This window comes from Mandrillus leucophaeus, unplaced genomic scaffold (assembly GCF_000951045.1).
Source record: "Mandrillus leucophaeus isolate KB7577 unplaced genomic scaffold, Mleu.le_1.0 Scaffold385, whole genome shotgun sequence".
In the NCBI taxonomy this organism is placed as follows: domain Eukaryota; kingdom Metazoa; phylum Chordata; class Mammalia; order Primates; family Cercopithecidae; genus Mandrillus; species Mandrillus leucophaeus.
In genome coordinates, this window is record NW_012104087.1 from 38,164 (window position 1) to 55,164 (window position 17,001).

Sequence of the window (17,001 nt, forward strand, 5' to 3'; positions counted from 1 at the left end):
ATGGCTCTTATCAATCTATTTGTCCATACCAGGAGCCAGCAAATTATATGGCCTGTGAGCCAAATCCTGCCCGCAGCCTGTTTTTTGTAATTAGTTTTATCGGAACACAGCCACAGCCATGTTTTTACATATTGCCTATGGCTGCTTTCATGATACAAGGCAAAACTGAGTAGTTGTGACAGACCATATGGCCTACAAAGCCAAAAACATGTACCATGTAGTCTTTTACGGAAAAAAATTGCTGACCCTTGATCTAAAACCAAAAACCATGTGACCAATGATGTAGTCATAACTTCTAATAATACTGAATAGTCGTTACCCAATAGGATCAGAAAATCCCTGGAATTTATCTTGTCACTTGGGAAGATGTATACAAATTCAATTCAACAATAAAAGAAGCATTTTATAGTTATGAAAGTAGCAGATTTTAAAGACTGGGACGATCGTAAAATATCTGCCTTTAAGGATGAAATTGCAGCATTCTTTTTGGGGGAGGTTAGGAATAAAATGTTGACTCTAAGAACTTTAGTAGTAAAAAATAAAATTAAAAAGGGGCTAAAGGTGAAACCAGAAAAATACATGGGCTGTGGAAGACAAGAGAGAAAAATATTCCAGGCCTCAAAATTCCTTTGTCTAGAACATGATAAATTATACCCAAAAGTTGGATATTCAGAGTTAATTTACTAAGTACACATAGAAAAGAGAGAATGTGTGTCTTATATAATATGTATCATTCAGCACAACACTTAAAAGATTACCTATTATGATTCAGTTCTTCTCCAATGTTTGGAACCTTCCATATTAATAGAAAAATACCACACAAATTCCTTTTTATCACCTTAGTAGCCACACCTCCTAGGCCCACACCTGCTTTTAACCACCTGTTAACAATAAAATAAAGTGGCCTTTATAGACAGACTTTCTTTTTTACTATTAATACTATTAATAGCGGAATTTTTCCAATTGGAGGAACTATCTGTGATGACATGTTTCAGAAGATTTGGGAAGAGTCTCTTTAAAAATTGTGAACTGTTGACTACTTATAATCTCAGCACTGACATTCACTCTAAAGCAAATTTGTGAGAATCATCCTTATTCAGAAATGAGTTAAAATGACACAGGAATAAGAATATAGATAGAGTCTCTTCTAATCAAGTAAATGCAGTCTTGATAAAAATCTATATTTTGTTTATGTCAAAACTATATGAAAAGTTTTTCTGGTCTATTATATTAGAGTACAAAGTGCTTTAAAAGAAAATTTATATATTCCTGAAAGTTTGAAAAGCATATAGGAATTTTTTATTTATGACCCAATTCCTTTACATTTGAAACGAAAAGTGACATAATGGTGAAGCAGAATTTTATATCAATTATTCCCAGAATCACCAGTAATTTTTGCCCAATCTTCTCTAAATTGGATTAGCTACTCTGCTACATAATGAGTATTTTCTTTAAGTTTATCAAGTGTTTCTGTAGAAACATTAGAAATCTTTTATAAAACAAATGCTTAAAATGTTGTATTGATAGTTTTATCAGGCTTCTTGGGCTTCTATAACAACACACTTTAGATCAAGTAGCTTAAACAAAAATTTATTTCTCACAGTTCTGGTGCATGTGAAAGTCAAGGTGCCAGCCAATTTGGCTCCTGGCGAAGGCCTATTTCCTGACTTGCAAATAGCCATCTTCTCTCTGTGTCTTTACATGGCAGAGAAAGAACAAGGCGGAGAGAGAAAGCAAGGGGAGTAAGAGAGAGAGAGAGTGCACTCAGGTCTCATCTGAGAAGGGCACTAATCCCATCATAAGAACTTCACATTCATGACCTCATCTTCAAATACCACCATCACGTTGACGACTTCAACATGTGGATTTGAGGGAGACACAACTCAGTATATAGCAGTAGTGCAGGATCCATACTTTTAAATAAAATTCCTATCATCTTAGTGTAGAGAGCTGTATGTGTGTTAATATTATGCTCTTTCAGAAAGCTGTGAAAACAGATAAGTCAGATTTCTAAAAACCAATCCAAACTTTTTGAATATAATTCAATATAATACATTCTCTCATAAAATAAATATTTATTGAATGCATGCTACATATTTCACATTGCCTTCACGGTACTAGGCCCAGCCTCTTGAGATACTAAAAATGTATAACAAATAGATTCAGTTAACTTAGTATGGTAGAAAATATACTATAGGTATACATGACTTGGGTTACAAGTCATAATAATACATTAGTAGTGTATACACACAATAATCACTGAAGAATTGAAAAAAAAAGATATAACCACTGATAGGGCATAGTGAAAGAGAAACAGCATTTAAATATAGGATGACTCAAGCAAAAAGGCAAGAAGTAAAATCTTTATGTTTAAGAACCGCTCATTGACCAGTCTGCCTAGGGTTCTGTGAGTGAGTTAGAGGAAAGGGGAAAGGATAGTTTTTGTTTGTTTGTTTGTTTTCATTAAAAAATGAGAAGTAGCGAAGGATTTTTACAAGGCTTTGGGTATTGAGAATGTTATATTCCAGGAAATTTTGTATAATGACATAAGAACTAAAAAGAGAGGAAAAAGAAATTTTTAAAGAAGACATTGACAGGATTTGGCAACTTTAAAACTTGAATCATTCTTAAATCTCATATGGAAATTTTAAAGGATCTTAGAAATAGGCATCTTCCCTATAAAATTGTCAATAAAAGAGAAATGCGAATAACATGAAATATGGCCATATTTCATTTTAACTTTTAAGTGAATAGACAGCTTATATTTTCTTCATGCTATTCAAGTCACTAGTGTATAAATTTTAATAGAACTATAACCTCCACTATCTTTTCTCTCTGTTTATATTTATACAGTTCAGATGATATTTAGAAGGCTAAATTATTGGTCAGTGGCTATATAATTGAAACCTAGCCATAATAACTATAGATAGAATTGCCATTAAATTTGCATTAGAAATAAAATATATGACCATAATGTCAATTTTGGATGCTTTGTTCTTTACAACTACCCTAAGAAACAATGTCAGTAACTACTTCTTAAATGTGTATCATTCCAGTGTTTATTACTTTGTGACATGTTTCTACCAAGAGTAGAATTTTTAAAAGTTGCAAAGATTCAAGGTAGACATATCATATAAATGATTGCAGATTTGCTCTTGCTCAATCTCCATGTTGCGCATCATGCCAAGTGTGCTTGCTGTAGATTAGATGGAACTAGGGTTAATATTTTCCAGGGTCTACCCTGACTAGCCTAATCTAGCAGCCCCTCTGTTTCTTGCCTGCCGAGGAACACCTGTTGAAATGTCACTGGTCACTAAGATCTGATATCACTCTCCTTTTTTTTTTTTGAGACAGAGTCTTGCTTTGTTGCCAAGGCTGGAGTGCAGTGGCGTGATCTAGTCTCACTGCAAGCTCTGCCTCCTGGGTTCACTCCATTCTCCTGCCTCAGCCTCCAGAGTAGCTGGGACTACAGGCGCCTGCCACCACACCTGGCTAATTTTTTGTATTTTTAGTAGAGTCGGGGTTTCACCGTGTTAGCCAGGATGGTCTCAATCTCCTGACCTCATGATCCGCCACCTCGGTCTCCCAATATGTTGGGATTACAGGCGTGAGCCACCGCGCCCGGCCTGACATCAGTCTCTTTATATAAAAGCCAACATAATTTGGATGCATTCTCAAATCTAGACCACAAAAAAGGAAAATACTTCAATAATATACCTTGCATAGGAGAGGCCCTCCTGGCCTTAGGAGTCCTCACCCTGTGTCACTTATTGGTTAAAAAAATTATAAAAGGAAAGTCTTTAAAAAAAAAAAAAAAGATAAAAGAAAAAGTTCTAATTCTTCCCTACTAAATCTAAATGTGGAATGTGCAATATGATAGTTTAACTACATTTTATGCTTTTATTTTTCGTGAACAAATATGCTTAAGTTTCATGGTTTAATCTATATTGACGGGCTTTGCATCTCCCTTTGCTGAAAACTCTGACCCACTTTGTTCTTTTTTTTAAGATTACATTTTAGAGGTATGATTGAGGTTAGACTCATAATATCTGGGCCAGTTTATCCTGGCAGGGCACATTTATCTGTTAATTGTCAAAAGAGAGTTCTGTAATAGAAAGAAAAAGAAGTAGAAAAAGAACTAGGTAGGAAAGAGAGAAGGAGCTTGCTTTAAGGAAATTTTATACAGACATAATTTTTAATCTCTTTTTTGACTGATGTATTTATTAGTTATTACCCAGGTTTTATACTCTTCAGTTATGTATACTATTATTTAAAACTTCTAGAATTATTTATATTTTAAAATGTTTATCTCTAACTTCCTATGAATATTAGCAACCTCATTAATTTGGGGTTTTGGGTTTCGTTTTATATCTCTCTGGGAGATCTGTCATAAAATGCTTATTAACATTTGCCATTTTTTAAATAGTAGCTCATAAAATAAGCTTGGCACCGTGCTGGGTCTGTGATTGTTCTTGGATGCTCCATGTGTTGTGATGCAGTTAGTTAACCCTTCCCAGATCCCAACTGGGGATCTTAGCCAACCTCAGTCTGAGCTACTCCACTGGGAACTGATCATTATTTCCTAGTAAGTTCTCATCCCACTATTCTCATGTATATTATAAGCATTAGTGATACTGGGGATCATTGGTAACTATTTAAGATCAATAAAAAATGAAAGTACATTTCTTTCCATTGTGCCAGGGCTACATTCACAGATTGTACTTAGGAACTATAATTTGACAAACTTGTCAGTGAAAATCTCTTTTACACAGAGAAAGACCAGGATCATTATATCTACCTAGTAAACAACTGGAACCCTCTTGCATTATTTATAGGTTTGATCTTATTTCTAAACACAATTAGGTCTCTTGGTAACTAGTTCACACTCACATTAAGCTTTTTTGTCTTCATTTCTACATGACTCATTCTCACTATTGCCATTTTTTTCATAAAACCATAGGAAAAAAATCATTCATCTAATTACTCAATGAGCTGATCATGTTCTGTCTGTAATGCTACCCAGACGCTAGTGTAGTGGTATAAACCAATTTAATATTGTTCAGCTTAATAAATAAGGTCACAGAGCTCTTTGAAGCAGTAGCTACGTATAATCCAACAGCTTTCACTGCAATAAGGCATTGATCCTATTCTGTTTCCTGTAATGGACTTCTATGTGTCCATTTTGGATCAGGCAATTTATTTCACTCTGATTATTCAAACAAAATGAGTGCATGGCCTTACAGGCTGAAGGGTAATTCACTGACCAATAGAACACCCTCTTCTTGTGAAACCTGAATAATAAGGAAATTGCATTCCTCTTCAAAAATGAAGATGAGCAATTACATTCAGAATTCCATTTGATGTGCTTCAGAGCTGCATCAGTAGCCTTCCATTGACGCATTCATGTATGCATAACACAGATATCCACGTCCTCTTAGCTCAGCCAGTGTTATCTATTCCTTTTCAGTCCATGAACCTTAATTTTTCTCTTTAAAACATAGCTTGAAACTCAATTTACATGAAAACATTCTACAATTAACTTATTCAACTTACTAATCTTTTTAGTTTAAATTTGAGGGAAGTTTCAAAGATACACAAAAGTAGAGGGACTAATATAATGAGTACTAGCAATATAGTCATCATTTACTCAGTTTCAGCAGTTTTTAACATGTTGCTATTCTTGGTCTTCTGTCCACACACTTAAAAAGAATTTTGCTGGAGTATTTTAAAGCAACTTCCAAGTAAGATATATATCATCCATAAATACTTGAGCATTTTAAACACAACAACAGCATTATTATTACATAAAACAAAATTAGCAATTCTTTCAAACTAATATTTTTATATAATAAGTTTTCTCCGTTTATGTTTATGCATAGTTTGTTTAAACTGAGGTTCCAAAAGGTCTCCACATTGCATTTGTTTCATGTATTTCTTAGGTCACTTGTAATCTAACAACAGTTCTAGCTCCCTTTTTCATAGCATTTATTTGTTGAAGAAACTTCTCTTAGTTATCTTTACAGCATTTTCCCAATATTGATGGTCTAAACTTACTTAACTTGATTCATATGTAACCCATAAATCCGTCATATTGATTCTTCCCGTGCTTTCAGTCTGCCAGGAGCAGCCTGTCCTATATCACTTAAATAAAAATTGCTGTGCTTTATATAAATACAATAAATAAATGAAGTAAATGGCTATAATCAACAGAGTTAAATATGGAATTTTACTTTAAAATAATCATTTTGATTTTTGCTGATCTCACTGAGAAGCTTTCATGGTGAATTATCTGTAGGGTAACATGATTTTTGTCCCATCTTGCTAACAAGTCTTCAGCTCAAAGGAGAACTTGTGTAATCATTAGATATGATATGACATATACATGCTTCACCTGTAAATACAGATACAGATTGTCTGGGTATACGTAGTTTTCTGGTGTGCTAAGAAACTATGCTCTTAGTATGATCCATCTTTTCTACTGTTCAAATCACCCTGTTTTCAGTGTTTTAGAAATGACTTTTAAGATTTATAAAGTTGAGAGACCAGATGGTTTCCTTTCCAAACATTTATATTTTCCTCGCCCTAATATCAGGAAGTTCATTTCAGATTGCATTTCTGTGTTTGAATTGTTGTGTTTCCTCTAAGTCGGAATACAAACAAGTTGAGATGTAGGATAAGTTTTCAATATATTGTATGGATTGTGCTGTTGCTACTTGTTTGGATAACATTGTACGAGTAATTTATTCCAAAAGTACATGGTCTAAAATCTCAGATAAGGGGTATAAAGTGCAGAGTGGGTTTCTGAGAATAGCTATGGGAATTTTACACATTTTTTTTCTTTTCAACTAGCTGCAGTACTTGAGATTTTATGTAGTGCAGATATATGGGGAAAAGGGATTCCAGTTTATGTGAATAATAGCTGCACAAAATAAATTGTTTCTGGAGTTGTTTAGGTAGTAGTGTTATTTCGTTTTGTTTTTGATGTCACATAACAAGATAATGGTTGGAGCAATTCTGAAACGAAATTTGTAAGAAAGACCCTTAAGAGAAAACCTAAGTCAGTTTCATCTAATTTCTCAAAAGGTTTATATTGAAGTCTGTTTCAAAGAGCTAAATGGAAAGAGTAGGTAAAAGTAGTCTCATTTCAAAGAACCCAAATTTAGTTTGGTAATTTTTAATTTTCTTTTAGTTGCAAACAGTGAAACCCTCTTCACAGCTTATGAATCTCATATGATCAGATGTCTTATTTTCTAAATGTATCATTCTTGAGGCTCCTGCATGTCCTGATTAGTAAAATGTTTAATATCTTTCTCTTTATCAATTATTTCTTTTGAGTATCTTTGGGGAAACTTTGTCCATGAACCATTGGCATTTAACTGAGTTTAAAGTATTCAAAAGGGTCAATCCTGCTTCCAAATGGCAGGTATAGAAACAACTTCAAAATCACATCAGCTCATTTATGTCCTGCATCTTGAGGATTTCTCCTACCCCGTGTTACAGATGATGTTCTTCTAAACTAAATGGATGTTCTTTTTTATCTATTTCCTGTACAAATTTCTATCATGCCCTTCCTTTGAACTCCAAGTTTAGAACTCTTTTACTTCATAAAATGTTCAGCCATTGTTTCTGAAAGCTTGGTACCAGAGTGATTAGGTACCAAAAGATTTTCTGTCTCAGCCGTATGTGTTTGCCAGAACCCTTCCTGTGTCTTGAATACTCAAGCTAGTGGCTCTCAAACTTGAATCTGCATAAGGATCACCTGAGCATCTTGAAAAAAATGCATAATCCTTGACCTCATCACAGATATTTCATTATTTGGATTGGTCCAGATTATGAAACTCTTTTTGGGTCCAGAGATCTTGACGTTTAATAGCATTCTAGGTGTTTCTGATGCAGGTAAAAATATGTTACTTACTAGAGCAGTAGTTTTCATATAGCTTGGATAATTAAATCATCAGAAAGCTCAAAAAGTATCCTAATTCCCAGGACCCTAACCTCAACCAGGGAAATCAGAGCATTAGAGTTTAGCAAGGGCTTAGGTATTTTCCAAAAGTTATCCAGGGGATTATAATCCACAGCCAGACATGAGAACCACTATTTTAGACTGCTATGATAAACATATAGCACCAGATATGTCCTCCCTCAATGGGGTAGATTCTCTTTGAGACACTTAATGTTTTTTATTTTTTTCTGTCATCTAACCTTCATCAAGGCCAACATTGTTCACCCTACCAGGATTTTCATGTTTTTAAAAATTTAGGGGCCCCTGTTCTTTTCTTACAAATTGGCCTTTCCAAAGTCATGTGTACTAAATGAAAAGCATATCTAAAGCTAAGAAATAGGGAAGTGCATCCACATTTGAACAATTTTTAAGAGCCTTTTATGTTAGGCCTGAAGCAGTTGCATTAAGTTGTGTTCAACTACACAGAGAAAATCTTGCCTTGCTAAAATAGCTACTTATGTCCGTTTACACACTCTATTACAAAGCCCTGCACTCCTAGGCATTAGGTTTTAGTACATAGATCCAGACAGTGTTGTCTAACCGGAGGCCCTCTATGCCCTCACTGTAATTTAAGGTCAAAAATGTCAGCCTCCTTCACCTTGATTTCATGGTGATGGAATCCTGAACAGGGCAGAGATCAGCAGCAGTTTCAGCCTATACTATAAACCTGAAAAAGCCATGTAAATCAATCTGAATGAGGCCATTTAAGATAATTCAATAAAGACAACTTTAGGACCAAGGTTTAAATGTTTCATCTGCCTCCTCAATAAGTGAGTTGTTTTTAAAACCAATGGGAAGGAAATGGCATAGGGAGAAAGTGGACTTTAAATATACTTGCTCTTTTTCTTTAAGACATGTTACCATAAAGCAATCATATATATATATGTGTATATATATGTTCAATAAGTAAAAATATTATTTCTTATTTTGTCAGTAGGACAATATCATAGGAGAAATAATTTGTATGAATTTAAACTTTGTTTTTTTAAAATTTATATGTAATTATAGAAATACAAATTTTAACATTATAAATGAAGATTATTAAACATTTTTAAGTGCAAGGTTGATGTTTGTGCATGTGAAGAACTTGTAGAAAGAGGAGATGGAGGACTTTGACATTGCCTATCCATTAATCATTCCAACCCTTCCTAATAAACTTGCAATGTAATACAATGAACATACTTTCCATGCCAATGCAGTTTCAAGATAAGTTCTATAAACACACCTCCTGACCCCAAACCCCAACCTACCAACCAGTTTGCTGCCACTAAAGCACATCTATATAGGAATTCTAGTGTGTCCAATGATACAACACAATATTAGATATACCTAGTGCCTTCTAGTCCCTCTCCAAACATCCTATGCTCAACATAAACTATTATCAGAATCCATGTATGATTTGTCTTACATTCTTACAAGTTTATTTCTAAATATACCCTAAATGTGACCTCCGTTGAAACCCTGAATACATATAAGTAAAACTGCTAAATGCTAAGTGTGCATCTGTGTCCACTTTTCTGTGCCACAAAAATCACTCAGGGTTATGTGTTATTAAAAAAAATACAAAACAAATTTAATGGCTACTGTGACTATTAGAAACACTCCTATAAGATTTCTACTGTAAGTAAGGAATTACTAGAGGCTTTCTCTGACTGCTTAACCAAATGTTAGGTTAGCTTCTAAGTTATAGAGTAGTTAGACATTTGAATTTAACAGCTTTATGCTTTTCTTTTAGCCATTACTTGTCGCAAGCAAGATGGAGGACAGGCTGGAATCCATGAGTGCCTACAGTATGCAGGCCCTGTGCCAGCCCTTACCCAAGCCTGCCAGATCCCCTGCCAGGATGACTGTCAATTGACCAGCTGGTCCAAGTTTTCTTCATGCAATGGAGACTGTGGTGCAGTTAGGACCAGAAAGCGCACTCTTGTTGGTAAGAATAATTGGGATGCCAAAGCTAGTACATGTCAAAGCAGAGAAACACAATACAAGTCAGACTAAGAGAGTTCTGACAATGTATTTGAAAAATAATATACCAATGGATTCAGATGTGTATTTTAAATTCAGTTGGCAGTGATAAAAGCATTATGTACTTCTAGTAGGAAGAAAAGGAAGCCTTGAAAATTGAACTCTGACTCCCTATATAATAGGCAGTAGATTATTTTCTGGTGTCGACATGATCTTTTAGTGGACTGCCTACAGACTGTAAAGTGTTTGGAGCAAAGTTTTTGGGGGGACTTTATTAACCCATTCTCACTGTCAAAGCCTCAGATTATCCTTTCTCACCTAGAAGGGGGAATGTAGTCTATATCTGAAAACTGTATTTTAAACTGTAGTAATGACTGAAAGCAGGAATATAATGAGCAAGAGCAGGAGCCATCATGCTGCACTAAAGCTTGGTGCATTTGAAATATTGCCAATGGCAAAAGCAATCTAAAAATATTGGTGATAGTAGACTATTCAGAAGTGAAGTTAAAAAATGAACCACCTATATAATGAAGACTGTCAAAAACTATTACGCAGCTTATGAAGGTGAGAGATAAATATATGTAATTATCTGCAGTATAATTTAAAAGTATGTGAAAAAGAATGTTCTGAAACGATAATACAAATTTTACTATGCAAAGTCCCCAATACTAACGAAAGCCTATATAGAAAACACTGTGGAGTGAGAAAATATGATTGATTTATAGGCTAGTGTTAAACATGGTTTAAAATGGAGAAAAAGAAATTAGGAAAGTAGGAAATGTAGGGATGTGTGAAATTAATGATGGTATTTTCCAGTTTAAATTGGCTTGGTTGTTTCTCTTCCACAGGAAAAAGTAAAAAGAAGGAAAAATGTAAAAATTCCCATTTGTATCCCCTGATTGAGACTCAATATTGTCCTTGTGACAAATATAATGCACAGCCTGTGGGGAACTGGTCAGACTGTATTTTACCAGAGGGAAAAGTGGAAGTGTTGCTGGGGATGAAAGTACAAGGAGACATCAAGGAATGCGGACAAGGATATCGTTACCAAGCAATGGCATGCTACGATCAAAATGGCAGGCTTGTAGAAACATCCAGATGTAACAGCCATGGTAAGTCAATCTTTATAGTTATATATTTGCTATCTTTGGGAGTGTGGATGGAAAATACACATGTATTATAGTGGAATGGAAGTGAAGGTTTACAGAAGTATATTCTAAATCAAACTCTATGAAGCACCACACTATACATATATCATTTATATGTAACAGGAGGTTCAATGGCATTGCCTCATTGTCCAGAAGTTGGCAACTTAAGTCCCAAAGATGGTGACAGGAAGCCTGATGGGGCCCACATCTTACAAAGGGTAGGCAAAAACCGGTGCCGGAAAGGTCCCCCAGAGCTTATCAACAGCCTGTACATTGAACACACCCAACAATCCCCAACAAGTCTGCACAGAAAGGGAGTAAGGAGGAAATAAGATTTGAATCAGTCTGAGATTTAAACAGACTTTTAACAACCAAACTGGCAAGATTTGCAATGTGCTCAAAATGTTATTAAGCGTCAGAGAAGATGGAAACTAGTAACTGATGAAAACGCAAATATTTCTTCTCCCTTGAATTCAGATTGGCGCGTGCACACACACACACACACACCGGAAAAAAAAAGAAAAGAAAAATGTGCATACTCTTGGGAAACTGTGTCACTTTTATTTTCTAAGCCAAAAAAGTAAAAAATGCAGTGATAATAATTGTGTTGCCAAAAGGTTGTGAACAGTGCCATATTTGACCAGAATATATTTAATCTGAATATAGGCAGTATTAAGCAATTTTCACTCTTATTGTTTTATTTTAATACAGTTGTCTTTTTATAATGGAATGAAAGAAGTTTACAGAGGGGCAGCCTGAAACACAGATACCACATACTTGCAAACACTGGATGATGATCTCTTACTTACTTGATAGAAGTGACCAAGAAAGGATGAGTTAAATTGCTAGGAGTGTGATACATGACAGTTATCCTCCAACCTTGCTGAAATATTAATAACTCTTGCTATTGGAATGGTGCTGCTCCAGTTTTATTATATGGTTCAGAAAACAACACTAATAAAAACCATCTGTCATTTATAAACCATAAAGGCGTCATGGTGACATATTTACTGAAATCTCTTCAATATCTCTGCGCATATATATATCCATATATGTCCACGTATTTTATATATATATGTGTGTGTGTGTATATATGTGTGTGTGTGTGTGTGTGTATATATATGTATATATATGCGGCAGACAACTGTGCCCCTTTCGTTTTTTTAATTATACTTTAAGTTCTGGGATACATGTGCAGAACGTGCAGGTTTGTGACATAGGTATACGCGTACCATGGTGATTTGCTGCACCCATCAACCCGTCATCTACATTAGGTATTTCTCCTAATGCTATCCCTCCCCTTACCCCCATCCCCTGAGAGGCCCCAGTATGTGATATTCCCCTCCCTGTGTCCATGTGTTCTTATTGCTCAACTCTCACTGATGAGTGAGAACATGTGGAGTTTCGTTTTCTGTTCTTATGTTAGTTTGCTGAGAATGATTGTTTCCAGCTTCATCCATTTTATGGTGTATATGTGCCACATTTTCTTCATCCTGTCTATCATTGATGGACATTTGGGTTGGTTCCAAGTCTTTGCTATTGTGAATAGTGCCACAATAAACATATGTGTGCTTGTGTCTTTATAGTAGAATGATTTATAATCCTTTGGGTATATACCCAGTAATGGGATGGCTGGGTCAAATGGTATTTCTAGTTCTAGATCCTTGAGGAATCACCACATTGACTGTTTTCCATAATGGTTGACTAGTTTACAATCCCACCAACAGTGTACAAGTGTTCCTATTTCTCCACATCCTCTCCAGCACCTGTTGTTTCCTGACTTTTTAATGATTGCCATTCTAACTGGTGTGAGATGGTATCTCATTGTGGTTTTGATTTGCATTTCTCTGATGGTTGGTGATGATGAGCTTTTTTTCATATGTTTGTTGGCTGCATAAGCGTCTTCTTTTGAGAAGTGCCTGTTCATATCCTTCACCCACTTTTTGATGGGGTTGTTTGTTTTTTTCTTCTAAATTTCTTTAAGTTCTACCTACGAAGAAGTTTCTGAAAGTCTTGTCATTTTGTTGTTACCTTATCACATAGGTCCTATTGTATCAAAGTCTAGTGATATGCAAAGAAATGATAAACGTTTGAGGTGATGGGTATCTCACTTATCCTGATTTGATCATTATAGGAGTATGCATGTACTCTGTAATATCACATGTTCACCATAAATATGTATAATATTACCATCTTAACTATCTTTAAGTGTATCATTCAGTAATGTTAAGTACATTCACATTGTTGGGCAATCAATCTCCAGAAACTTTTTATTAAAAAACAAATTTTATTGTGTATATTTAAGGTAAAAAAAAAAAAAAAAAAAAAAAAAAAAAAAAAAAGGTTTAATGATGTGAACTCCAAAAACTCCACAACATTGAAGCTCTAGATATAAGTATTTTTCAGGTTAATATACGTGCATTGCTGAGTTGAAGATTAGTACATGCCTTGAGAACAATAACTATAAAAGTAAAGGGAACTTAATATTTATAATTGGTGTACTTTGAGAAACATCTCAGAGTAATTGAATATTTTATTTATATCAAATAACATAAGTGTTAGAAATTAGATACCAAGAAAAATCTAAATTCCCTTTCTACTTAGAGGTGATAATATAGAAAACCGTAATTAGCCATTACAATATAAAATAGAAAATCACTTTTAAAATGTGTTTATTTTGGAATGCAGCATGTAAGTGTTTGCTCACATTTTAACTTGTTATGCACAGTGAATCACTAAAATAATCATTTAACATTACCTGTGAGCTTCCAGAATAACATTCATATTTTCTCACTTTTGCCTTGATCTGTTAATTAGATGCATGAGACCATCAGCAAGTCACTTCAGTCAATCTTATGTTTAGAAAAATCTTTTAAAATATTCTGTGACTCTCACAGAAACGTTTGATCCCTTCAAAAAAGTAAAAGAACAAAAACAATTGAAATTGGCCAAAGGCAGTATACATTTCTTATTTTAGTATTGTCAACTCACAGCATGAAGAATGCAGTACTATATTTTAGAGAAAGGCACTTATAGAAAAAGAATGAATCTATGATGACATTGACTTCATGGGGATTCTGAAAGGATCTAAGAAAGATCCTTAATGAAGTGAATGGTTCTAGCTTAGTTCTTCTGCATGTCCTGCATCATTCCTTTCTCAATCTGGTATCTGATGGGATGTCCAATGGATATTTCAGTGTTTACTAACATAATTACTCCAAGTAAAGACTTGAGAAATTGAATCTCTAATGCCTAATTTCTTTGGGAATTCCTACTTTCCTTAAATATGTTCTGCAGATTCTGGTGTTTGTGGAATGTTACGACTTTGCCACTCTATCCCAGTCATCCCCTAATTATAATCTCTATGGCAACCACATTCTTCCAGCCAAATCAGCTTTTTAGATGGATGGTTATTAAGTGGCTCTGGAGAAAAAAGTATCTTCTTGCTTTCAATTTAAACATAAAATTGATCCCCATGTGTGTGCAGTGCAATGACAATCCCCTATTCAATAGTGTCCTTGGGGTATTTCTGTTTAATCATTGTTGTCTATCTGTGGATCATATTACCAGTTATTATATTCATAAACCAGTTTGACTTTCACCAGTTTAATTATATTATTTTAGACTGTTCCCCACTAGGTCACTTTTTTTAATTTCTTAAACTTGAGGTAGAATTCTGTTATTTTTGAACTTCTGTGTAACAATAGTCTCTGTGCTGAAAAGTGACATAACTGCATTACCAAAATCAGATATTAAAGTATACTTTGGAGGTGGAGCAAGATGGCCGAATAGGAACAGCTCCAGTCTCCAGCTCCCAGTGTGAACAACACAGAAGAACCGTGATTTCTGCATGTTCAACTGAGGTACTGGGTTCATCTCACTAGGGAGTGCCGGACAATCGGTGCAGGTCAGCTGCAGCAGCCCAACCAGCAAGAGCATCACCTCACCTGGGAAGCGCAAGGGGGAAGGAATCCCTTTTCCTAGCCAGGGGAACTGAGATACACAACACCTGGAAAATCAGGTAATCCCACGCTAATACTGAGCTTTACCAAGGATCTTAGCAAACGGCACACCAGGAGATTATATCCCACACCTGGCCGGAAGGGTCTCATGCCCATGGAGCCTCCCTCATTGCTAGCACAGCAGTCTGCAATCTAACTGCAAGACAGCAGCGAGGCTGGTGGAGGGGGGGTGCCCGCCATTGCTGAGGCTTAAGTACGTAAACAAAGCTGCTGGGAAGCTCGAACTGGGTGGAGCCCACAGCAGCTCAAGGAGGCCTGCCTGTTTCTGTAGACTCCAACTCTGGGGACAGGGCACGGCTAAACAAAAAGCAGCAGAAACCTCTGCAGATGCAAACGACCCTGTCTGACAGCTTTGAGGAGAGCAGTGGATCTCCCAACATAGAGGCTGAGATCTGAGAATGCACAGACTGCCTGCTCCAGTGGGTCCCTGAATGCTGAGTACCCTAACTGGGAGACATCCCCCCTAGGCGCACACTGACACCCCACACCTCACATGGCAGGGTACACCCCTGAGACGAAGCTTCCAAAGCAAGAATCAGACAGCAACACTCACTGTTCAGCAATATTCTATCTTCTGCAGCCTCTGCTGCTGATACCCAGCAAACAGGGTCTGGAGTGGACCTCAAGCAATCTCCAACAGATCTACAGCTGAGGGTCCTGACTGTTAGAAGGAAAATTAACAAACAGGAAGGACACCCACACCAAAACCCCATCAGTACATCACCATCATCAAAGACCAAAGGCAGATAAAACCACAAAGATGGGGAAAAAGCAGGGCAGAAAAGCTGGAAATCAAAAAATAAGAGCACATCTCCCCCTTCAAAGGAATACAGTTCATCGACAGCAATGGATCAAAGCTGAATGGAGAATGACTTTGATGAGATGAGAGAAGAAGGTTTCAGTCCATCAAACTTCTCAGAGCTAAAGGAGGAATTACGTACACAGCGCAAAGAAACTAAAAACCTTGAAAAAAGAATGGAAGAATGGATAACTAGAATAATCAATGCAGAGAAGGCCATAAATGAACTGACAGAGATAAAAACCATGACACGAGGAATACGTGACAAATGCACAAGCTTCAGTAACCAACTCAATCAACTGGAAGAAAGAGTATCAGCGATTGAGGATCAAATGAATTAAATGAAGCAAGAAGAGAAGTCTAAAGAAAAAAGAGGAAAAAGAAATGAACAAAGCCTTCAAGAAGTATGGGATTATGTGAAAAGACCAAATCTACGTCTGATTGGGGTGCCTGAAAGTGATGGGGAAAATGGAACCAAGCTGGAAAACACTCTTCAGGATATCATCCAGGAGAACTTCCCCAACCGAGTAAGGCAGGCCAACATTCAAATTCAGGAAATACAGAGAACATCACAAAGATACTCCTCGAGAAGAGCAACGCCAAGCCACATAATTGTCAGATTCACCAAAGTTGAAATGAAGGAAAAAATGTTAAGGGCAGCCAGAGAGAAAGCTTGGGTTACCCACAAAGGGAAGCCCATCAGACTAACAGCAGATCTCTTGGCAGAAACTCTACAAGCCAGAAGAGAGTAGGGGCCAATATTCAACTTTCTTAAAGAAAAGAATTTTCAACCCAAAATTTCACATCCAGCCAAATTAAGATTCATCAGTGAAGGAGAAATAAAATCCTTTATATACAGGCAAATGCTTAAAGATTTTGTCACCACCAGGTCTACCCTACAAGAGACCCTGAAGGAAGCACTAAACATGGAAAGGAACAACTGGTACCAGCCATTGCAAAAACATGCCAAAATGTAAAGACCATCAATGCTAGGAAGAAACTGCATCAACCAACGAGCAAAATAACCAGCTAATGTCACAATGACAGGATCAAGTTCACACATAA

The 17,001-nt window shown here is 36.0% G+C and overlaps 1 protein-coding gene across 1 annotated transcript in view; it reads left to right on the forward strand.

The window, feature by feature from the left end:
• THSD7A (thrombospondin, type I, domain containing 7A) overlaps window positions 1-17,001 on the forward strand; it is a 122,336-nt gene that overhangs the window by 29,478 nt on the left and 75,857 nt on the right. The window contains exons 6-7 of the mRNA XM_011990865.1: window positions 9,738-9,932; window positions 10,816-11,079. Of these exons, the coding sequence (XP_011846255.1) occupies window positions 9,738-9,932; window positions 10,816-11,079 (459 nt within the window). The remainder of the gene's footprint in view (window positions 1-9,737; window positions 9,933-10,815; window positions 11,080-17,001) is intronic.